The following is a 25,180-nucleotide window of genomic DNA, read 5'->3' as shown; positions in this document are numbered from 1 at the left end:
ACACTACAAAAAAGATATGAAATTAACATGTCATCCAAAATATTTTCATTCGGATATATGGTCACTTTCGACATATTTAAATAAAACCCGACTTTTTTCAGTTTATAAGAAAAACATTCATTAAACACATGTTCTTACTTCAATGCCTTTGTAAGCAGTCACCATCTGACCTAAAATGGCAATAAATGACAGGGTTTTATCTCATGTTTACAAGATGTTGATGTTGTTGGTCACAGCCAAACAGCCGCAGTAATCTCCACTGGTAAACGTCATATGTTCAGTTTTGTGACCCCCGGGGCCGGGTCAAATTTGAGCCCCGGGGAATAATTTGAACAAATTTGTTAGAGGACTATTAGATATCACTACATAGCAAATTTAGTAGCGCTAGGCTCTATAATTAAGAACAAGAAGATTTTTAAAGTTTGCACAAAATAGGCCTTATTTAAGCATATGTTCATTTTTGTGACCCCTGGGGCAACGTCAAATTTGTTCCTAGGGGCATAATTTAAACAAACTAAGTAGAGAACTATTAGATGTCACTACCTACCGAATTTGGTAGAAATAGGCCCAATGGTTATGGACAAGAAGATTTTTATAGTTTGCACAAAATGGGCCCAATATAAGCATATGTTCAATTTTGTGACCCCTGGGGAACCGTCAAATTTGATCCCAGGGGCTTAATTTGAACAAACTTGGTAGAGGACTATAAGATGTCATTACATACCAAATTTGGTAGCCCTATGCCATACAGTTATGAACAAGAAGATTTTTAAAGTTTGCACAAAATAGGCCTTATATAAGCAAATTTTCAATTTTTTGACCCCCCAGGGCAGGGTCAAATTTGACCCCAGGGGCATTATTTGCACAAACTTGGTAGAGGACTATTAGATGTCACTACATACCAAATTTGGTAGCCCTATGCCCAATGGGTATGGACGAGAAGATTTTTAAAGTTTTCACAAAATAGGCCTTATATAAGCAAATTTTCAATTTTTTTACCCCCCGGGGCAGGGTCAAATTTGACCCCAGGGGCATAATTTGAACAAACTTGGTAGAGGACTATAAGATGTCACTACATAGCAAATTTGGTAGCCCTAGGCCCAATGGTTATGGACAAAAAGATTTTTAAAGTTTGCACAAAATAGGCCTTATATAAGCAAATTTTCAATTTTTTAACCCCCCGGGGCAGGGTCAAATTTGACACCAGGGGCATAATTTGAACAAGCTTGGTAGAGGACTATAAGATGTCACTACATGGCAAATTTGGTAGCCCTAGGACTAATGGTTATGGACAAGAAGATTTTTAAAGTTTGCACAAAATACCTGCCTTATATAAGCAAATTTTCAATTTTTTAACCCCCCAGGGCAGGGTCAAATTTGACCCCAGGGGCATAATTTGAACAAACTTGGTAGAGGACAATAAGATGTCACTACATAACAAATTTGGTAGCCCTATGCCATACGGTTATGGACAAGAAGATTTTTAAAAGTTTGCACAAATAGGCCTTATATAAGCAAATTTTCAATGTTTTAACCCCCGAGGCAGGGTAAAATTTAACCCCAGGGGCATAATTTATACAAACTTGGTAGAGGACTATAAGATGTCACTACATAGAAAATTTGATAGCCCTAGGCCCAATGGTTACGGACAAGAAGATTTGTAAAGTTTGCACAAAATAGGCCTTATATTAGCAAATTTTCAATTTTTTGACCCCACGGGGCAGGGTTCAATTTGACCCCAGGGGCATAATTTGAACAAACTTGGTAGAGGACTATAAGATGTCAATACATACCAAGGCCTAATGGGGCATAATTTGAACAAATTTGAAAGAGGTTCACCACAGGAACATTCCTGAGAAATTTCATCAGATTTGGACCAGTACCGTAGGTTTCCACGTATAGCGCGCACCCGTGTATAGCGCGCAGGCTGTTTTTTAAATGCAAAAATGGAGAAAAAAATATTTCAAGACAATAAAACCACCAAATCGGACCGAAAATGGCCGCCATTTTACTATTACACAGTCCAATAATCCGGGGCATTGGAAAGCTTAATTAAGCATTCAAAATAGGAAGCGTCATTATGATTAGGAGCAGGGGTTGCATAGCACTATACTTTTCTGACAATTTTATAATTTTCTTGCAAAAGATTAACAGTCCACGTGCATTTCGTGAAAAACGTGAGAAAATAAGAATTAGTGTACATCGTGTGATTTTTCCTCGGGGAAAGCGTGGGCATTACCGGTAAATTTGAATTACGCATAGAAGACAGGGATACAATTGTTAAGGTATGCGGGCGAAGGACGATGTCAATATCTCTCTGTGTTGTAGTTCAGGCGATTGCTAACGATAGTTTGAAACACCACAGTTGAACGTTGAATATTTATACACACAAAATGCAATTGCATATTGTCACAAGTCGTGGCACATATTACTCAATATCATCTGCCAATTACGAAGTGCAAAATGATCCCCTTTCACACCTACCGTTACCCGTAAAAAGACCTCGTTCGCACCTACCTTTGCCTGCTCTCGACAACAATCCCCATCGGAATTCATCGAAAAGGAAGTGTTAAAACACAAACAAAGAAATGTCCGCAAGTTTATTCAAACAAATTTATTTTGACAAAACTTCTTCTACAGCGTTCATACCTACCAGTAGCGACTTATGGTTGTTTCGACAATGGCCCCTCAGTCAGTAAGATTATAGGGTGGTGGTTTTCTGGAAAAAAAACATGGCGGCCATTTTGATTATTTACGATTACACAACATATTTTTACCTATTTAGCAGCCAGGATAGCGTTGTATCAATGTATAACGCGCATCAACTTTTTAATTTGATTTTTGGAGGTACAAAACAAATTTTTTAAATAAAATTCATTTTAATTATTAAATACTTACCTGTTATCGTATGCTTATACTTTCCAAGGGGAAATAACTCATCTGGAATTTTAACTGGGAATCCGCCACCTCAACACCGTAATACAGGCCAGGTTAAACATAGTGCAATGCAACCTAGCCAAAAATCGGTAACCAACCCTCAATATTCTTTCAATATATATACAAAAATATTAATCGAATAGCGGGGTGGGAGGTGGGACTTACCGATAACAGGTAAGTATTTAATAATTAAAATGAATTTTATTTAAAAAATTTGTTTTAATGTCATAAATACTGACCTGTTATTGTATGCTGATTTTGCAGCTGCGGTGGGAAGGTTCGTATATATTTTCCCAACACAGTAGAACCCATAAACAGGGTTATCAGCTAATGATATCAAGTAATCTTCGTTAAAACGGTATTAATTATGACTTCTCTGACAGAGTAATATGTCTATGTCGTAAAGAAGACACTACCGTTAGTGAAACCACAACAAGCCCAAACGTATACAAATTGTATTGTTGGCACTTCAGAAAACGAAGATAAAAAGATGACAAGGTGGTCGGATTCCTCCAATAAACAGCTTAGAGCACGTCAAAAAGTGGGGTGTGATTAATATATGCCCACAAAACAGACAGAGCTCTTAATTCATGTGGTCAGATCCTAAAAAGGAATGAATCCTTAGATAGGATAAGATTAACTTTCCTTAGTCGAGGTCTAACCCCAAGAAATAGAAGCCGCAGACACATCTCCCCCCCCCTTTTTTGGGGAAATGAAGAGTGTCTTTGAGAACCTCGAATGGACTTCTGACTACCGGTAACACTGCTGAGATAGAACTTCAAAGCCCTGATTGCCCAAAGAAGTTTATCCTCATCTTCATGACTACTAGTTTAAGAAAACTTGGAAACTTGAAGGTAGAAGCCATATAGAGGACTTGATATTAAGCAAGGAATCCTGGCTGACACAACAAAGTGAAAACAACAATAGATCCAACTGGAATTGGTCGTATTCAACAGAAAAAGCATGAATTTCACTTCTCCGTATCGTAAAAGCCATAATAAGAAGGAAAACCGTCTTAAAATTATATTGGAACTGTTAATAAGCCTGATGAAAAAGGTTCATAGGGAGCTCATTAAGCATCCCAACATGTTACACAAGTCAAAACCGCTTAAGAAGGTAAAGGAACGAAAAACATAGTGTTGACGTTCCATAGTTTGGATCAGTTCCAAAATAGGTAAGACAGCACAGAGTTGCGATGACTTACACAAAACAAGGTATACGAAAGCATAATCTCTATCCTTTGATGAAGAAAAGAACAAATTTCTTATCATCAAGAAAAAGATGAGAAAAACCTCTATGTATCTAGCAGAGTGATTAAGGTAATAACTATGCTCTCAATTACCCAGTAAAAAATGAATTTCCATAGAACCTTTATACAGTTCTGATGGAATTATCCTTGCACAAGTAACAAGGATTGATACTCTAACAGAAAAACGTTCTTCTGTAGAGATAACTAAAAGTTATTAATCGCCAGACATGTAGTGGCACATGTTTGGATCAATAAAAATATGTCTTTCTGAGATATAATATTTGACCTGTGAAGAAGTTTCCTGAAAATAATTGTACAGGAGAACCATAATCCCATGGTTCATTAAGTATATTTCATGAAATTATGGCAAAAACTCAGTTATTGCAAAAACTCACCAAGAAGGCAAGATATTCCAGTTTATGTCAATGGACGAATGTATAACAATCGCACACCCTGCTGGATCGATTTCTGTGAACTGCATTGTTGACGTTGTTCAGCATACCGGTATACACTGCGATATAAGATCGCATAACGCTAATAACTAGCGTTTGATGATAAACAACATTCTTTGATATACTATGTACACCATGCAACTCGTCTGCAACTTCACTGCCGCGCATGCGCAATTACATTATTGAACCCAACGGAAAAATGATTCGAAAGAAAGAACTGCAGGACAAAAGGTCCAACAGGGCGTTGAGACGAACTGGTATGAGAAAGACGATAGAGAACATTTGTTGTTCTTGCAAAGAACGAATAAGTTCCTGATTTCCAGTTACAAGGAGTGATAATATGATCACCTCCGTGTCTGTAAGTAAACCACGACCGATGTGTGATAGTTGAAACCATCACAAAGGAATCGTGAAAATGTGTTGTAAATGAAAAACAGCTAAAAAGAATTTTCGCTTTTCAAGATGTAGATGTGCAGGTGATATTCGTTAGGATACCACATAATAGAGAAAATCAAGATACGTTGTTCTATGTGATCGTCCATAACCTTATCTGCTCACATCTGTATAAGATGTAAGGAAGGTTGTGGTAGAATAAACTATATTCTTGCCAAGATAATCTTTTAGTCTAGACACCACTGAATAGTGGTAAATAATGACAAAAAGATGGAAATCTGTGTCATTAAATAATCCCGAGATTAATACAATTATCTTAAAAATAAAGCTGAAACGGACGTAAGAAAAGACGTCTCAGCAGAAGGACCGGTGACCGGACCGGTAAATACCGACCGGTGACCGGAACCATTTGTCAAGGATGGGTGGGCAAAGAAACCACGGCAAGCCGAACTTTCCCACTCCAAACACACTTGAAAATTGGTAGAATAGGACAGTGTTTAACACTTATAAGTTTATGACCTTTCTACAGAATATAGCCTCTTCTTGAACCAATAACAGGCGCCTTTAAAATCCTGGATAATACAGGTCGCGAAGTCATCGATTTGCGAAGTACGGAAATATGATTGATAGTGGTACCTCCGGAATCGGAGGTGTGATGGCAGAAAAAGGTGAAAACCCTAGGGGTAACCTTAAGCGGGTCCACGCTTGCCGGTAGAATGCATGGAAGTCTTAAATTCTGACTTGATTAATCCATTTACTTCAAGACTTCTAACCGGGACGAATTCCGAAAGGAATACGACCAGTTATAGGTAGACGGCCTGTTATGGCCAGAAGTGTAATAGAAGAATAACTTTAAGATGAGGTCCCTCCAGATCCTAGGATCTAAGATCTGAGTTCAATAGGTCCTAAGCCATCTACAAGTCTGTAGCCGTCAATCTGATAGGCAATCCTATGTATCAGAACTCTTGTTGATTCCAGTAGCTTGAAAATATGCACTGCCGTAGGAGCAATAGAAAAGCAGAAGTCGATACAAATGTCGTCTTGCTAATCCTGCTAGCGACATTAATGTGTCCCAACTGTTCCGTGACACTGACTGCAAAGTCTGTAGCCGACAGGTAAAGGCGGTTAAAACAATTCATCCTTCGGGTCTCGAACATAAATTAATAGAGGTCAAATAGTAATGTTCGACCTCAATGCTAGTCTCTGAGCCCACTTCAGCCGATCTATCTGCAAGACCAGTAGTCTGCATGTAGCCGGTTGAGATAGAAGTACAAATAACAGATATAGCATGATTTGGTAACCGTCGCCAGTAGAACATCAGTATTGAAAAACACAAAAAGTCATGTAGATTGTTGAACCCATAAAATATAGTATTCAATACAATCATAGCCAGGGGTATACAACTATGTAATGTAGACGATACCCGTGATACTAAAAATTGACCGATGAAAACACAGTGGAATACCGGTAATTGGTAAGTGGTGACCGAACCGGACCGGTCAATGACCGGCAACTGTAGCCCGGTGAACGGACCAGTCATAATATGACCGGTGACGTTACCAGTTAAAGACCGAAAAATGGTGGAATCCATATGGTCTGTTATCAATGTCAAGCACTGCTCGGAAAAGAAGATCATGCCAAAAAAAAAATCCAATCCGATGGTGATGAGACATCACTTATTCTGACCGGTGATCAGTGATCGGTGATATGACCGATGAATGGTGACTGATGTCCGGTGATCGGGACCGGTATAATATAACTGCGTCAGAATGGAAATATCTGGTGCAGAAGAATGACCATCCACGAAGTCATCTGATAATGTTAACAGGAAAACAATGGTAGATTATCAGTATTAATAGGCATAAGTGTCCTTGTAGTCGTAGTGGAGAAAAGAACAGCTTATCCCGAAGCCTGAATGTTAAACGAACTAGTGTTCGTATACAACTACGGCTCGGTGACTGCAACATGTGTGGATGCCATAAGAAGAACCATCACACGTGGAATGGAGACATGATATTCCTAAAGGAATAAAATGGAGAACGTCGATATGACCAGTAGGTTCATTAACGCCTACGTGAGAAGTGGCGACATCCATATAACTTCGATGCTGAAATATTGTTCGGCTACGCTGGAAATATTGTCTTCTACAATATTGTCTCCGTGAGCATTGACATGATCGCTTATGAGCGTATCAACGCCGAGAACTGCTCAATGAAGGAGAGGTATGTTCGATAAATATCCAGTGGTGCTCAATGCAGTCCGCTGATGTCTACGTGAAGGTTGACGACGTCATCGTTTCCTGCGATGTCGAGATCTGGATCGGCCGAGATGTGGATCGGCTGCGATGAGACCGTGATCTTCTAGAATAACGTCTCCGTGAGTGACGACGTGATCGCTTACGAGAGCCGCGATGATGAGAACTGCTCGACGAAGAAGAGCGTGTCCGATGTCTAATCCTTGATGAAGACGATGTATTCAACGAAGAATAGGAGAATAATTCAATGAAGAAGACCGAGTTCTTCTTCTTGACCGGTGACTGGTGTTATCGGTGGCAGGCCTAACTGATGACTGTTGACCGGTGACCGGAGCGGTGATCAATGACCGGACCGGTGACCGGACCGGACCGTTGATATGACCGGACCGGTGACATGACCGGACCGGTGACATGACCGGTGACCGGACCGGTGACATGACCGGTGACATGACCGGACCGGTAATCAATGACCGGACCGGTGACCGGACCGGTGACCGGACCAGTGACATGACCGGTGACCGGACCGGTGATCAATGACCGGACCGGTGACATGACCGGTGACCGGATCGGACCGGTGACATGACCGGTGATCAATGACCGGACCGGACCGGTGACATGACCGGTGACCGGACCGGCCGGTCAGACGTCGATCAATGGTCCGTGATCAACGTCCCCGGTGACGTACCGGTCATATCATGACCATTGTTGTCACCGGATAATGACCGTATGGCGGATGCCAAATGGTCCGGCATTGGTCGATGTCCTTGACCAATGCCATCGGGCAAAGACCGGCTAACGGGTGTCGCCATATGGTCTGATGTTGACTGACTGTCTGAGAGACTTAGCATAGTACGGTCGCGATCGTGCCCGATACCCGGTGACTGATACTGCAACTATCATCCATGATCTGCGAAGTCACCGGGTATTTATCCACTCTTGTTTCTGCGACCATCATGTAGTCGAATATATGAAAAACAAGAGCAAAGCATATTCAACCATAAACTGGTCACAGACCAGATTATCATACGGCACAATAAAATCATTATTTGACCATAATGAAAATTATAATAATACTGCCGTAGATCATAAATTAAACAAAAGTTTAATTCAAAACAGATGAAAAATAAAATGACGATCAATTAGATTGTCATACGGAACGTTAAAATCATTATTGCACACAATGGCAAATGATAAACAATCTGTCAATAGAAGAACACGCTTTGCACAATCTCGTAACACATTAGAAGAACATGCTTTGCACGTTCTAGCAATGTATTAGAAGAGCACGTTTTGCACGTGGTCGTTCGCGCCTGAAAATACCCAGCATGGTAGAAATAAACCATTGTTCGATAAAAACAAGCATGGCTTACCTTTTACAAATGAAACAAAATCCATTAAATCCACACAAATTAATCCGAATGAGAAATAAAAAGATAAATAACACAATTTATCTATTCAAAACCCCAATCAACCAAGTGAAAAACAATATTTTAATTCAGAGCCGTAAAAGACACGTATACACCTGGTTGATCCGGAAAGAATATTGAGGGTTGGTTACCGATTTTTGGCTAGGTTGCATTGCACTATGTTTAACCTGGCCTGTATTACGGTATTGAGGTGGCGGATTCCCAGTTAAAATTCCGGATGAGTTATTTCCCCTTGGAAAGTATAAGCATACGATAACAGGTCAGTATTTATGACATTAAAACTGCGCGCTATACGTGGAAACCTACGGTAGTTTAGGAGAAGATGTTTAAAGAAAAAGTTAACTAAAACTGCGCGCTATACGTGGAAACCTACCGTAGTTTAGGAGAAGATGTTTAAAGAAAAAGTTAACGCACGCACGCATGGACGCAGGCACACACGATGGACACAGGACCATGACATAGGCCCCGCTGGCCTTTGGCCAGTGGAGCTAATAAACCATTGTTCAACAAGAGTTCCGCGGTCGGAGATGACCGCATTGAAGCCGGATTTTTGATTTAAATGACAGGAAAGTACCTTTCGTGTTTTTGTCAATGCAATACTTAAATTACTGAAATATTGTTCAAAGGTCAAAATGAAATGTAAGTACTTTTCAAGGCATGAGCAAACCTTGTGTTATGTTTTGAATGCATGCATATACATGAACAACAATAACATTTAAGGTCACAAATATGAACTTGAATTGACAATTAGGAAAGTTTGATCTCAATTTTTTTATTAGCAGATTAGTAAGACTGTAGTGGACTGAAAGCTACCCCAACAAAGTGAAACAGCAAAAATTATAATATTTTAGAGCCCTTTCACATTTGAAGTTGCCGCAACTGTGAACCTCAATTGAATGTCCTTGAAATTACCAGTGGTAAGCATACCAAAGTTAAATCATGAAAAAAATATTCACATTTAAGGTCACTGTCAATTGAAAGACTTTAAAATGACCAGTTGTTCTCTTGACCAGTGGTCATCTGTTAGTCATGGCAAAGTCCATGTCCAAGCATACGAAAGTTAAAACAACTTTTAATTTTTAACATACAAGGTCACAGTGACCTTGACCTTCAATGACCTTAAAATGACCAATTGTCATCTACTAGTGCTGGCCAACCTTCATGTCCAGTTTGAAGACTGTAAGTCCAAGCATAAGAAAGTTATACCATGAAATAAGAATTTTAACATTTTTACATTCAAGGTCACGGTGACCTTGACCTTAAAATGACCAGTGGTCATCTACTAGTTCTGGCCAACCTTCATATCAAGTTTGAAGACTCTAGGTCTAAGCATACCAAAGTATTAACAACTTTAACATATTTACATCCAAGGTCACAGTGACCTCGACCTTCAAATGAATGACCTTGAAATGACCAGTGGTCATCTAAGTGTGCTTGCAAACCTTTACGTCAAGTTTGAGATTCTAGGTCCAAGCATACCAAAGTTACAACAATTTTAACATTTTAACATTTAAGTTCACAGTGACCTTGACCTTCAAATGAATGACATTGAAATGAATGACCTTGAAATGACCAGTGGTCATCTAAGTGTGCTTGCAAACCTTTACGTCAAGTTTGAGATTCTAGGTCCAAGCATACCAAAGTTATAACAATTTTAACATTTTAACATTGAAGGTCACAGTGACCTTGACCTTCAAATGAATGACATTGAAATGAGCAGTGGTGATCTTCTAGTACTGGCCAACCTTCATGTCAAGTTTCAAGACTCTAGGTCCAAGCATACCAAAGTTATAACAACTTTAACATTTTTATATTGAAGGTCACAGTGACCTTCACCTTCAAATGAATGACCTTGAAATGACCAGTGGTCATCTGTTAATCCTGGCCAACCTTCATGTCAAGTTTGAAGACTCTAGGTCCAAGCATACCAAAGTTATACCATGAAATAAGAACTTTAACATTTTTACATTCAAGGTCACAGTGACCTTGACCTTCAAATGAATGACCTTGAAATGACCAGTGGTTACTAACTAGTTATGGCCAACCTTCATGTCAAGTTTCAAGACTCTAGGTCCAAGCATACCAAAGTTATAACAACTTTAACATTTTTTATATTGAAGGTCACAGTGACCTTGACCTTCAAATGAATGACCTTGAAATGACCAGTGGTCATCTGTTAATCCTGGCCAACCTTCATGTCAAGTATGAAGACTCTAGGTCCAAGCATACCAAAGTTATACCATGAAATAAGAACTTTAACATTTTCGAGCACGCCGCCACCCCGCCCGCCCGCCCGCCCCCCCCGCCCGCCCGACAACATCAATCTATAAGCCGAGATTTTTTCGAAAAAAATCCGGCTAATAAAAGCAAGCAAAGCCTACCTTTTACAAATGAAACAAAAGTCCATTAAATCCACATAAAAAATTCCGAATGAAAAGTAAAAAGATAAATAACACAATTTATCTAATCAAAACCCCAATCAACCAAGTGAAACATATAGAAAAACAATTTCAATTCAAAGCCGTAAAAAGGCACGTCTACACCTGGTCGATCCGGAAAGAAAATTGAGGACTGGTTACTGCTTTTTGTCTGGGTTGCATTGCACTATGTTTTGCCTAGGCTGTGTTGCAGTATGGAGGTGGCCGATTCCACGTGAAAATTCCGGATGGGTTAATGCCCCGTGGAAGGGAGTAAGCTATGGATAGCAGGTTAGTATTTATGACATTAAAACAGCCAAGCACTTTACAGCTTTGTCAGTTAGTAAAGGATTCTATGATATATATATATATGCATAAAGAAATTATACAGTAACTAAAACACTATTGAATTAATCAAAGCGCTGAAGGCACTGAAGTTGTTCGCTATAGCATAATCTTAGACGCAACTCAGTTTTCAAACTTATGTTATAGCTTTATATATCGCAAGTTTAACAACACAACCCATTTAAATTTATAACAAGAGTGCCAAACTTTCACAAGATACGCCCATTCGAATGTTTTGGACACCATGCTCAATGCTTGAAATGCACTAATCCATATTTGAACTTGACCTAGATATCATTTAGATGTAACATCTGACTAAATTTGGTGAAGATCAGATGAAAACTACTTCAATTAGAGAGCGGACACCATGCTCAATGCTTGAAATGCACTATGTGACTTCGTTTTTGACCCGGCATGACCCATATTCAAACTTGACCTACATATCATCTAGACACAACTTCTTACCAAATTAGGTGAAATTAAGATGAAAACTACTTCAATTAGAGAGCGGACACCATGCTAAATGCTTGAAATGCACTAAGTAACCTAGTGATCTAGTTTTTTACCCGGCATAACCCATATTTGAACTTGACCTACATATCATCTAGACACAACTTTCGACCAAATTTGGTGAAGATCGGGTGAAAACTACTTCAACAAGCAAGTTCGTTGAATTGATATCCCCCCGCCAATATGCTGCTGGACATAAAAGTGTTATATTTGACATTCAAAAAAGCATTTTTTCAAGATAAAAAGGGCCATAACTCCATTATTAACAGATGGTGTACAATGCCATTTGGCGTGCATCATCATCTTATCCATATATATACTCATACCAAGTTTCAATAAAATCCGCCAAAGCACTTCCAAGATATGGCCGCCGACACACAAACAAATGCATTTTTTCAAGATACAAAGGGCCATAATTCCGTTCTTAACAAAATGATGGTGTACAATGCCATTTGGCGTGCATCATCCTCTTATCCATATATATATACTCATACCAAGTTTCAATGAAATCCGCCAAAGCACTTTCAAGATATGGCTCCGGACACAAAAGTGCCTATAGTAAAAAGCATTTTTTCAAGATACAAAGGGCCATAACTCTGTTTTTAACAGATGGTATACAATGCCATTTGGCGTGCATCATCCTCTTATCCATATATATACTCATACCAAGTTTAAATGAAATCCGCCAAAGCACTTCCAAGATATGGCTCCGGACACAAAAGTGCCTATAGTAAAAAGCATTTTTCAAGATACAAAGGGCCATAACTCTGTTTTTAACAGATGGTGTAAAATGCCATTTGGCATGCATCATCCTCTTATGCATATATATACTCATACCAAGTTTCAATGAAATCCGCCAAAGCACTTCCAAGATATGGCTCCGGACACAAAAGTGCCTATAGTAAAAAGCATTTTTTTCAAGGAAAAAGATACAAAGGGCCATAACTCTGTTTTTAACAGATGGTGTACAATGCCATTTGGCGTGCATCATCCTCTTATGCATATATATACTCATACCAAGTTTCAATGAAATCTGCCAAAGCACTTCCAAGATATGGCTCCGGACACAAAAGTGCCTATAGTAAAAAGCATTTTTTCAAGATACAAAGGGCCATACTTCTCTTTTTAACAGATGGTGTACAATGCCATTTGGCGTGCATCATCCTCTTATGCAAATATATACTCATACTAAGTTTCAATGAAATCCGCCAAAGCACTTCCAAGATATGGCTCCGGACACAAAAGTGTCGGATGGCCGGACGGACAACGCCAAAACAATATCCCTCCGCCTCTGGCGGGGGATAATTACAGAGCGGACACCATGCTTAATCCTTGAAATGCACTAAGTGACCCCATAACCTAGTTTTTGACCCGGCATGACCCATATTCGAACATGACCTAGATATTGTCTAGACACAACTTCTGACCAAGTTTGGTGAAGATCGGATGAAAACTATTTGAATTAGGGTGCGGACACTGCTGTGGACGCCACCCGCCCGCCAAGGGTGAAACTATAATACGTCCCGTTTTTAAAAACGGGCGAATAAAAAGTGTGTCTTAAAGCACAGGTCGAGATGTGTGTGCACTGTTTATCCTCATATTTATGTTATAGAGATAACTTAGACAAAATAACAACAATCTGTCTCTTTTTTTTCACATTTGGTTGCTGCACTGGCACCCATCTTTAGAATTGTTTCCTTGCGAAAGAATAACAAACCTATTATCATGTACATGTTGTGTTATGTACATCTAATACTTTATCTATTTTCCTTTAATTATTGAGCAACAATTTTGCCCATATTACAGACTTTTAATGCAGCATTAAGCCCCATTTTCCCTGAAAGCAGCCAATACCGTATGTACAGATTTCAATGATAAACTGGCCTTTGTCGTGGCACAAGCTGTTATAAACACTAGACTGGCCAATGGCGTTGAACAAGCTCTTAAATAAACTGTTAACATAAAGGCCATCTGCTGCAGTGTACCAGTGGTAAAAAATAAACAGGCAGCGGTTATCATTCCTAGTGTAGTGACTTGCAGTTGTTGTTCCAAGGGTTCCTTGGTTGTTGTTGTATAATGTAACTTTTCGGGACTATATCTCGGATTTGATACATGGTTTCAATATTAAACTTCATGGGTGTATAGGTATCAATGAGGAGAATTGCCATGCACAAGCACCATATTGCCCTCTGTTGTATGATGGGCTATTTAAGGGCTATTGTTCTGATACACTACAAGCTTTCAACATGAAACTAAATGGGTTTATAGATATCAATAAAAAGGAGACTTGAAATACATCAAAACTATAACCCTTCATTTAATTATAATTTAGGATTATACCTTTTATCAAGGGATTTACATCCATCCATAAACACAATTTATTTGGCAGGACTATCAATACTGCGAATTTACTTATTGGTATTGATATTTCTCTTGAGAATAAGCAAAAATACCAATTTTATAAACCTTCAAATTCTGTATATGGGGACAGTCTTAATTCCACACATCCTTATTGGTTGGTAAAAAAATTAATTTCATCTTCATGTTTACCAAAAAATCTCAAGAAACAAGAGACTTTCTTAAAACTTGTATTTAGTATATAGATGAGTACATCTAGTTTGCATATATCAACAGAATGAATTATCTAATCTAAAAAATGAACAAGGGCTGTTTGTAAAACATGCATGCCCCCCATATGGGCTGTCCGTTGTAGTGGCAGCCATTGTGTGAATACGATTTTTGTCACTGTGACCATGACCTTTGACCTAGTGACCTGAAAATCAATAGGGGTCATCTGCGAGTCACGATCAATGTACCTATGAAGTGTCATGATCCTAGGCAAAAGCGTTCTTGAGTTATCATCCGAAAATCATTTTACTATTTCGGGTCACCCTGACCTTGACCTTTGACCTTGTGACCTCAAAATCAATAGGGGTCATCTGCAAGTCATGATCAATCTACCTATGAAGTTTCATGATCCTAGGCGTATGCGTTCTCGAGTTATCATCCAAAAACCATTTTACTATTTCGGGTCACCGTGACCTTGACCTTTGACCTAGTGACCTCAAAATCAATAGGGGTCATTTGCGAGTTATGATCAATCTACCCATGAAGTTTCATGATCCTAGGCGTATGCATTCTTGAGTTATCATCCGGAAACCATTTTACTATTTTGGGTCACCGTGACCTTGACCTTTGACCTAGTGACCTCAAAATCAATAGGGGTCATCTGCAAGTCATGATCAATCTACCCATGAAGTTTCATGATCGCGTATGCCTTCTTGAGTTATCATTCAAAAACCATTTTACTATTTCAGGTCACCGTGACCTTGACCTAGTGACCTCAAAATCAATAGGGGTCATCTGCGAGTCATGATCAATGTACCTATGAAGTTTCATGATCCTAGGCCCAAGCGTTCTTGATTTATCGTCTGACAACCACCTGGTGGACGGACCGACCGACAGACAGACCGACCTACCGACCGACATGAGCAAAGCAATATACCCCCTCTTCTTTGAAGGGGGGCATAAATATTATTTATTTAAATGGTTGAATCAAAGGGAGCTTTTCACAGATTTTTGTATGTATTAGCTGGTATCCCAATATACAGAATTTGAAGGTTGATAAAATTCATATTTTTGCTTATTCTCATTGACAAGAGAAACATCAATACCAATAAGCACATTCGTTGTATTGACAGACTGACCCTTTGAGTAAAAGTCCAGCATTTAAATCACTCAGCAATCCGTTCTCATACATATGGTGGATTTTGTACATTTTGTTTTGTGGTTTTTAATCCTGAAAACAACTAGAGCTTTGTCACAGACCACATTTTTATATTTGTATACCCCCACATGCCGCATTGACACAGACTATTTCGCAAGCTGTCTTCACAAAACAAGAGAATCTAAATGGTGATTTTTAAGAATTATTATGCCATTATTATTTATGGCCATTTTGACCTTTGAACTCTTGAATTCTTTCGCATGACACGCTGTCCAATGACTGTGAACAAAATTAATGTACAGAGTCATTTTAAAATCTCACAATGAATGACAAAGTTATAGCCCGGACAAGCTCATTTATGGCCACTTTTCAATTTTGAACTCCAAGTGCGACCTTGATATCGACGTAATTCTTTTGGATGACACATTGTCCAATGATTGTGAACAAATGTACCAAGTAATTTTAAAATCTCACAATGAATGACATAGTTATGGCCCGGACAAGAACATTTACGGCCATTTTTGACCTTTGAACTCAGTGTGACCTTGACCTTGGAGATATCGACGTTATTCTTTCTCGCGACACACCATCCAATAGTGGTGAACAAATGTGCCAAATGATTTTAAAATCTCACAATTAATGACATAGTTATGGCCCATACAAGCTCATTTATGGCCATTTTTGATCTTTGAACTCAAAGTTTGACCTTGACTTTGGAGATATCAACGTAATTCTTCGCGTGACACACCGGCAAATAATGCTGAACAAATGTGCCAAATGATTTTAAAATCTCACAATGAATGACAGTTATTGCCCGGACAAGCTCATTTATGGCCATTTTTGATCTTTGAACTCAAAGTGTGACCTTGACCTTGGAGATATCCTAGTAATTCTTTCGTGTGACATACCGTCCAATGATGATGATCAAATTTTCCATATGATTTTAAAATCTCACCATAAATAATTAAGTAATGGCCCGGATATGCATTTTACCTTTCTTTGAACTCAATGTGTGACCTTGACCTTGGAGATATCAAGGAAATTCTTTCGCGTGACACACCGTCCAATGATGGTGAACAAATTTGCCAAATGATTTTAAAATCTCACAATAAATGATAAAGTTATGTCCCGGACATGCATTTGACCTTTGAACTCCAAGTGTGACCTTGACCTTTGAGATGTTGATGTACTTTTTTCACACTACACACCGTCCCATGATGGTGAACAAATGCACCAAGTTATTTTAAAATCTTACGATAAATGACATAGTTATGGTCCGGACAAACTTTCGGTTTAAAACACACTAAGTGACCCTGTGACCTAGTTTTTGACACGGCATGACCCATATTTAAACTTGACCTATACATCATCTAGATACAACTTGTGACCAAGTTTTATGAAGATCGGATGAAATTTCGGAACAGACAGACAGACCAACAGACCGACCAACAGCGACTCCTATATAGCCCCCATTACCAATGGTTAAAGTTTTGGGACAGAATGACAGACAGGCCAAAAACAATATGCCCCCGATCATTCGATCCGGGGGCATAACAAATTTCTAAACAAGAAATGTGTTTGTCAGTTTTTTTTTACCTTTGACCTTGAAGGATGACCTTGACCTTGACCTTTCACCACTCAAAATGTGCAGCTCCATGAGATACATATGCATGCCAAATATCAAGTTGCTATCTTCAATATTGCAAAAGTTATTGCAAATGTTAAAGTTGGCGCAAACCAACCTACCAACAGACAGGGCAAAAACAATATGTTCCCCACTATAGTGGTGGATGACATAAAAATCTGATTTAATAAACAATATATAAACAAGGTAGGTATCTCTTGACACAGGAAAATCACATACATCAACATTTTTAAGCCATTAAGTGCCTAAATGGCAGTCGATTTTCGTAAACTATGTACCATTTTGTTGGGAAAGGATGCCTTGTGACGAAAAATGACCACCAACGGCTATTTGCCAACATAAACTACAAGAAAAACTTCTCAAACTCGTAGAAATGCTAGGTCGGCTCCGATCTGACCGAATGTTCAGTGCCTATTTTTACAAGAGTATCGAAATACCCCAGATTCCGAACATAATCCGCATTAGTACAATAAACAAACACAAGTTTATCAACAAACAACACAGATTTGTGTTTAAGTGACTTGGCCAGGCGCCCAATACCTGTGATTAAATATATGTCTCACAAAACTGCAAGCTGTCAATGCTGTTGGCAGGCATCAAAGGTCTTTGATGTGAATGCTGAGATGGGGCCAGTTTCTAGGAAGTTACAACAGTAAATTTGCAACACATCAGCAAGTAGCATTAATCAATACTGCATTACTGAAAGGGTGCTCATACTGTCAGATACAGCATTTAAGCTTAGTTCCATAGAGAATGTGATGAGGGAAAATAATCCAACATTTGATTAATTGAATTTTAAACAGGTGTGAGGAAATGAATTGTGTTGGGTTGAATTTAAATAGTAGGTTGTTTAGAGGTATTGTTGGTGAATGAATTGACTTGAAAAACCCAGTTATGCAAAAAGCTGTGTCCTAAGAACTCTTAATTGGTTTCAAATAGGAGACTTTTTCCAAAATTATGCGTACAAATATGCTTGATTAAGCGTTTCCGAGAGCCCTGATTAGGGTAACTATTATTTAAGAAAGGGACAAATTAGTGTTCTTGTGCATGGCACTATTCCACATTGATATTGTATTGATTTGAAGTTTTATGTTGATGTATACTTTCTGAGATATAGCCCTGAAATGTGTGTGACAGACTGACGACTGACAGACAACACTAATGTTAAATCCCACCGGCTTTGGTGGGGGAAAACGACCTTGAAAATTATATGGTATCAGTATGATGCAATCATACCAATTACAATTAGAGTTGCATTCTAAGATAACTGAGCTTAATGCATGTGCATAAGGTGTCGTCCCAGATTAGCCTGTGCAGTCCGCACAGGCTAATGAGGGACGACACTTTCCGCTTTTATGGTATTTTTAGTTTCAAGGAAGTCCCTCCTTACCGAAAATCAAGTTTAGGCGGAAAGTGTTGTCCCTGATTAGCCTGTGCAGACTGCATTAAGCCCAGTTTTCTCAGAATGTGACTCATATGAAGCATGAGCATAGATATTTTGGTCCGACCTGATCTGGACTGTCTACCACTTTGGTTATCATTCATCCGTACTGACATGGCTCGTTTTCATTGCATTGAAAGTTTATTTGCTAATGCTGGCAGTTTAAATATGTTCTTGTATCTTGCCTCAATCTACTTAAACCAAAGGGTACGTATTTACCCTTATATTTTAAACAACAACATCTATTTGCAGTTTGCAGGCATTTCACATTGTTTTGTTTTTTAAGTGCATGTTTGCCTTTTTTACAGTTTTTTTTTTCACTTTTTGGGAAGATAGCCCATGGCTTTGGAATTGGGAATTTTATCGGCATTTTCATGAAATTGGGAAAATAAATTCATTAGCCTTTTTTTTCAACACAAAAAGTCCAATGATTAGGGAAATACTTAATTTGACATAACTCTTTATAATCATTCAAATTAAGAAAACAAAATCATGTAATACTTTGTTACATGTAATTGAAATAAAATTGAGATAAAATATGCATGGGACACTTCTTAAAAAAAAAACAAAAAAACAATTTTTTTTTTTTTTTAAATTTAGGAATTTTTTGCCACATATTGGGAAAAAAGTATACTTTTTGGGATTGGGAACATAGCCGAATAGCATCGGCCATAAAATTGGGCCAAAAAAAACCTGTTTTAGCACAAGGAAGAAGGAAGTAAAAACAAAATAATTCCCATCAAAACCTTTAACAGTAACAGCGTTTAAAACTAAGTACAACATGACTATTGCCAAGCAATATATGGCCCCCACCTACTCCACCAGTGTCAGAAATTCCACTATTGTCAGATTAAAAAAAAAAAATGTTGCCATAGCAACCATAATTTTTGACATAGGAACAAAATGGAATGATTTGCATTATGTTCATATTGCCATCTATTCATGTTTCAAGTTTCATGAAAAAATATGAAGAGCTTTGAAAGTTCTTGAAGGATCCAGAAAACCACAATTTTCAGCAGTATTTCTAGTCTATTTGTTGCCATAGCAAACAGAATTTTTGACGTAGGAACAAAATGAAACGATGTGCATAATGTCCATATTGCCATCTATCCATATTTTAAGTTTCGTGAAAAAATATTAAGAACTTTTTAAGTCATCGCAGGATCCAGAAAAGTGCGAGACAGACAGACAGACGCACAGAGTGAAAACCACAAGTCCCCTCCGGTGAAATTAAAAACAAATACACAATATGGATATCATTCTAGGTTGGGAAAATTTACAGAAAGCATTTGTTTTCAATACTTCTTATTGTGATGATTAAGTTTTCAAGCACTTTTTCGAGCCATACTCCTGCTCTTTCTAATCATTTTTCAGTGCTTTGGTTAAAAAAGGATTAGTAAGCCATAAGATTGTTTTCAAACATGTTTAAGGGCAGACCTTCATTTCCAAGCACTTTTCAAGGGATGTTCTGACGAGGTATTGTTTGCCAGTTTTCACAATTAAACTGACCCAATACTTGTCAGCCATTTTTTTAACAAACCGACCATCTTTAACTCGGAAAAGATATCTTTATAGCACAATTATGAATTTCTTTAATAACCTTAAAAACAAGAAACCGTCGGAGACGGGTGATGCTCCCCAAAGTTGTTTTTTTAATATTGCACTATATATTCAGATAAAAGGAAACGTCTTGAGGGCACAGTAGTTGGGGGGGGACAATAATTTTTTTTAGAAAATTTCAAAGGGCCATTACTCTGTGAAAAATCATCCGACCAGAACCCGCTGATAATATGCACATCTCCTCTTGGTAGTGAAACTTCCCATAAAGTTTCATTGAATTCCGGTCATTAGCTGCTGAGAAATAGCCTGGACAAAAATTGTGCAAGGACGAACAGACAGACAGACACACACACACAGACATTTTGGGGGAGCATAAAAATATGAGTGTGTGATAAAAGTGATTTCTTAAGTGTTCAATTGGTTTTACTACAGCCAGATATCAAAATGTCCCCAGCCTTATGGAAACCAATTTCTTCCACAGACTGTAATCATATCTCACTCAGCAGAGTATAATGGGGACAAATGTTCTCTGCCAGTTTCATTTAGATGGGCAATACATGTGCTCTCTAAAGTAGTCACAAGGTTTGACTGTAGCAATATCAGGTAAACAGCCTAGTCCCCTGGTAGCAATGTTTCCACAAACCAGAACCATTTTCAACTTTATCTTTAATATGATCTAGTGGCATTGTAATTGATTTCACATGACTGAGGCAGAGATATCATTGGATAAAATATTCTGAACACATTTCATGAAAACTGGTTAAATTGGGTAATGTGGATGTTCTAGAATGTTCATAATGCAAATATTAAGAGTTAAGTTAATGAAATACAGACAAAAGGCAATAACAAAAGCAAAACCAGGACCATGTCGTGCTCTTATAAGCTTAAACAGCATTCAGAAAGCTTCACTAAAACCGTTTATAAACAAGAGGGCCATGATGGCCCTAAATCGCCGTGGTGTAATGGATATGGTGTCCGCCTTGCGACCGGGAGGTCACGGGTTCGATCCCCACCGTGGGAGCGTTCTTTAGATCTCCCCCAAAGACACCAAGTACTGGTTCTAGGCCCAGGAAACGGACTCGAGAGCGTTTATATAAGCCTAAGGCTTTCGACGCAATCGAGCTAAAATAAATAGGTTTAAACTAAATCACTCACCTGACTAACCAAATACAATCCCAACCCAGATTTCATCAAGATAAACATTCTGACCAAATTTCATAAACATTAGATGAAAACTGTGACCTCTATTGTCTACACAAGGTTTTTCTATTATTTGATCTTGTGACCTAGTTTTTGACCCCAGGTAACCCAAATACAATCCCTACCCAGATTTCATCAAGATAAACATTCTGACCAAATTTTATAAAGATTGGAAGAAAACTGTGACCTCCATTGTCTACACAAGGTTTTTCTATCATTTGACCTAGTGACCTAGTTTTTGACCCCAGATGACCCAAATACAATCCCAACCCGGATTTCATCAAGATAAATATTATGACCAAATTTCATAAAGATTGGATGAAAACAGTGACCTCATTTGTCTATAAATGGTTTTTCTATTATTTGACCTAGTGACCTAGTTTTTAACCTAGTGACCTAGTTTTTGACCCCACATGTCCCAAATACAATCACTACCCAGATTTCATCACGATAAACATTCTGACCAAATTTCATAAAGATTGGATGAAAACTGTGACCTCTACTGTCTACACAAACAAATTGTTGACGGTTTTTCTATTATTTGACTTAGTGACCTAGTTTTTAACCTCAGATGACCCAAATACAATCTCAACCCAGATTTCATCAAGATAAACATTCTGACCAAATTTCATAAAGATTGGATGAAAACTGCGACCTCTATTGTCTACACAAAATTTTTCTATTATTTGACCTAGTTTTTGACCTAGTTTTTGACCACAGAAGATCCAAATACAATCCCAACCCAGATTTTATCAAGATAAACATTCTGACCAAATTTCATAAAGATTGGATGAAAACTGTGACCCCTACTGTCTACACAAGGTTTTTCTACTACTTGACCGTGTCAATTTTCCATATTATTCCGGAAATCCGGATTTCAGCCAACCAGGGTCAATTTTGAGATCAATTAAAATCTGATTTGATATTTTTTAAGGCGGTGGGGGGTTGGGGAAATTTCGTTTGAAAGCACAATCAATTGAGAAGAAAATTAGTATATTTGTCAAAACTTCATCGTCTTTGAGCTCGGTATTTTATTCATTTATTTCTGAATGGCTAGCCGATGGCACGGACATGAACTGACGGAAAGTCGTCGCTAATCTCCCGAATTCTTACAAGTCAACAAACGTTGCACATGTCTGCCATCATGAAATATTCTATGTGATCGATTAGCAAAGTTAAGATGTTTAGTAGCATAATGTAAAGCAATATGTTAACCAAATTATATGTTGATTACGTATTTGCTAGGTAAATGGTTTTCATTTTTGGCATTGAAACGATATGCACATTTTATTTTATGTGCTAAATGGATCCGGAAAACATTTTACTGCTTCAGGTAATTGTGACCTTGAACTTTGACCTTAAGTCCTAAAAACCAATGTCCCCATGAACTTTCCTGATCCTAACCCTAAGCATTCGTGAGTAACCATCTGGAAACTATTTTACTGTTTCGAGTCACTGTGACCTTGACCTTGAACGTGGGGTACTGAAAATCAATAGGGGTCATCTGTCTGTCATTACCAATGTCCCTATGATCTTTCCTGATCCCAGGCTTAAGCATTCTTGAGTTATCATCCAGACACCATTTTACTGCTTGAGTCACTGTGACCTTAAACTTTGACCTAGTGACCTGAAAATCAATAGGGGTCATCTGCGGGTCATGACCAATGTCCCTTTGAACTTTCCTGATCCCAGGCCTAAGGGTTCTTGAGATATCATCTGGAAACCATTTGGTGGGCGGATCGACTGACAGACTAACCAACCGACATGTGCAAAACAATATACCACCTCTTCTTCAAAGGAGGGGCATAAATATGTCCATCTTCAACCATTGTTTTATCCTGTTAAGACAATTATATGTATGTTATTTCAGTGGTGAGGGTATTCCTACCTCAGGGTTGAGGACTCCTTTGTTACAGCTGGGACAGACAGGGTGCCCCCTCTGGAACATCAGGGGCATCTTACGGACCCGTGCACCGCAAGCCATGTCTTCACACTTCATCCAACCCTGAATACAATCACATTGACATGCATTAACATTGACATAGAATACCTTCAATGATACCAGCATCCTATGAACATTTATGCAATAAAACATGAATTAATTTTGGTGTATTCTACATTGTTGGATACAGCTCATGCACAGCTTAGTAAAGTCATTCTATTTTTGTTAATATCATTTTTATGTTTTCATGTTGTTTTCAGCCATAAAGTTTTGTTAACACTTGTAATGATTGAAACAAAATGGTTAAATAGAGCAGAGGTGATGTTAAAGGGGTGTCAATTATCCCAAATTTTAAATCCAGAAACTTAGGCCGTAGGGTCTGAGGACGCGGGTCCCAAACGGAGATAAAGGGCAGTGCCCTCCCCCCTTCGAGCCCTCACTAATTGTACTATTTTAGTCTTTCTAATTGCAACTTCTGGTGATTACTATGCGTAATATTATAAATAAAACTGTACATATCACCGCATGTGTATTCTTTAATGTATGTTTGTTTACCGGTATTAAGGACTTCAAACTTAAATTAAATCGGAAAAAATGCAGTATCCGAAAATGACAGTCTGAAAAATGTATGTGTTTTGCACAGTCATGAAAAAACATGTGCATATCATTTAAATGCCAAAAAATGAAAGCCATTACAATATGCTATTGAACTGTATTACTTTGTTAATCGACCACTTAGAATATTTCATGATGGCGGACATGTTCAACGTTTCGTTGACTTGTAAGATTTTTGGAAAGTAACGACGATTTTTCTTCAGTTATGTTTCATGTCCGTGCCATCCGCTAGCCAATCAGAAATATATATAAATATAACACAGGGCAAAATCAGTACCGATCGCAAATTTCCGGAAAGACACTGAAGCTTTTACAAATATAATAATTTTGTTCTCAAGTGATTGCGCTTTCAAACAAATTGTTCACAACCCCATCATCCCCCGGCAACAAACAAATCTAACTGGATTTACATTGATATCAATATTGACACTGATCGGCTGAAATCTGGATTTCAGGAATAATCCAGATAATTGACACCCCTGTGTTTTTTGCTCCACATAAGAAACAATCCACACTCCAAGTGTTTTTCTTTCCATTTTGGATCTGGAACAATCGCGGCGTTTTGACTAAAATTGGGAGATTAGTGTTGTTTTTGTTTAGCAAACAAATACTTCAAAGTAGAAAATAAAAGTGTTTTCAATATTATATTTACTAAGGTTCAACTTAAAAAGCTGGATGGAAGATGAAATAAACAATAAACCCCCTAGTCATTGGATCTGGGGGCATAAAAAATACCATAACATTAAAACTATCCTCTTAAACCATTTTAACCCATGTAATCGCATATAAGGCGTCCATAATATATATGTATCAAACGCAGTGACTCTTATGTTCCCACACCTGGTAGTACTTCTTGATATGGTCTCTGATAGCAACAGTCAGCTGGTTGCCTATAGCAACATGGTTCTTGGCAACAATCAGAGGGCACTGTTCGTTTGGACACTTGCCAAGAGATGCTTCGATGTACATGTCCTGCAAAATGTGAGAGCAAGTTTACCATTCTGCAATTGGAAACATGCTTTTATTAATTTTCTAACAGGAGAAACCTTTACTACAGGAGAAACCC

The 25,180-nt window shown here is 38.3% G+C and overlaps 1 protein-coding gene across 1 annotated transcript in view; it reads right to left on the bottom strand.

Moving 5' to 3' along the window:
- Window positions 1-25,180, bottom strand: part of LOC127831546 (DNA polymerase alpha catalytic subunit-like) — a 48,273-nt gene that overhangs the window by 11,638 nt on the left and 11,455 nt on the right. Inside the window, exons 9-10 of the mRNA XM_052356527.1 lie at window positions 24,955-25,086; window positions 23,446-23,562 (exon numbers count right to left, since the gene is read on the bottom strand). Of these exons, the coding sequence (XP_052212487.1) occupies window positions 23,446-23,562; window positions 24,955-25,086 (249 nt within the window). The remainder of the gene's footprint in view (window positions 1-23,445; window positions 23,563-24,954; window positions 25,087-25,180) is intronic.

The sequence above is a fragment of the Dreissena polymorpha genome, chromosome 5 (assembly GCF_020536995.1).
Source record: "Dreissena polymorpha isolate Duluth1 chromosome 5, UMN_Dpol_1.0, whole genome shotgun sequence".
In the NCBI taxonomy this organism is placed as follows: domain Eukaryota; kingdom Metazoa; phylum Mollusca; class Bivalvia; order Myida; family Dreissenidae; genus Dreissena; species Dreissena polymorpha.
Note: the sequence above shows the minus strand (reverse complement) of the source record. Positions and strands in the feature narration are given on the sequence as shown.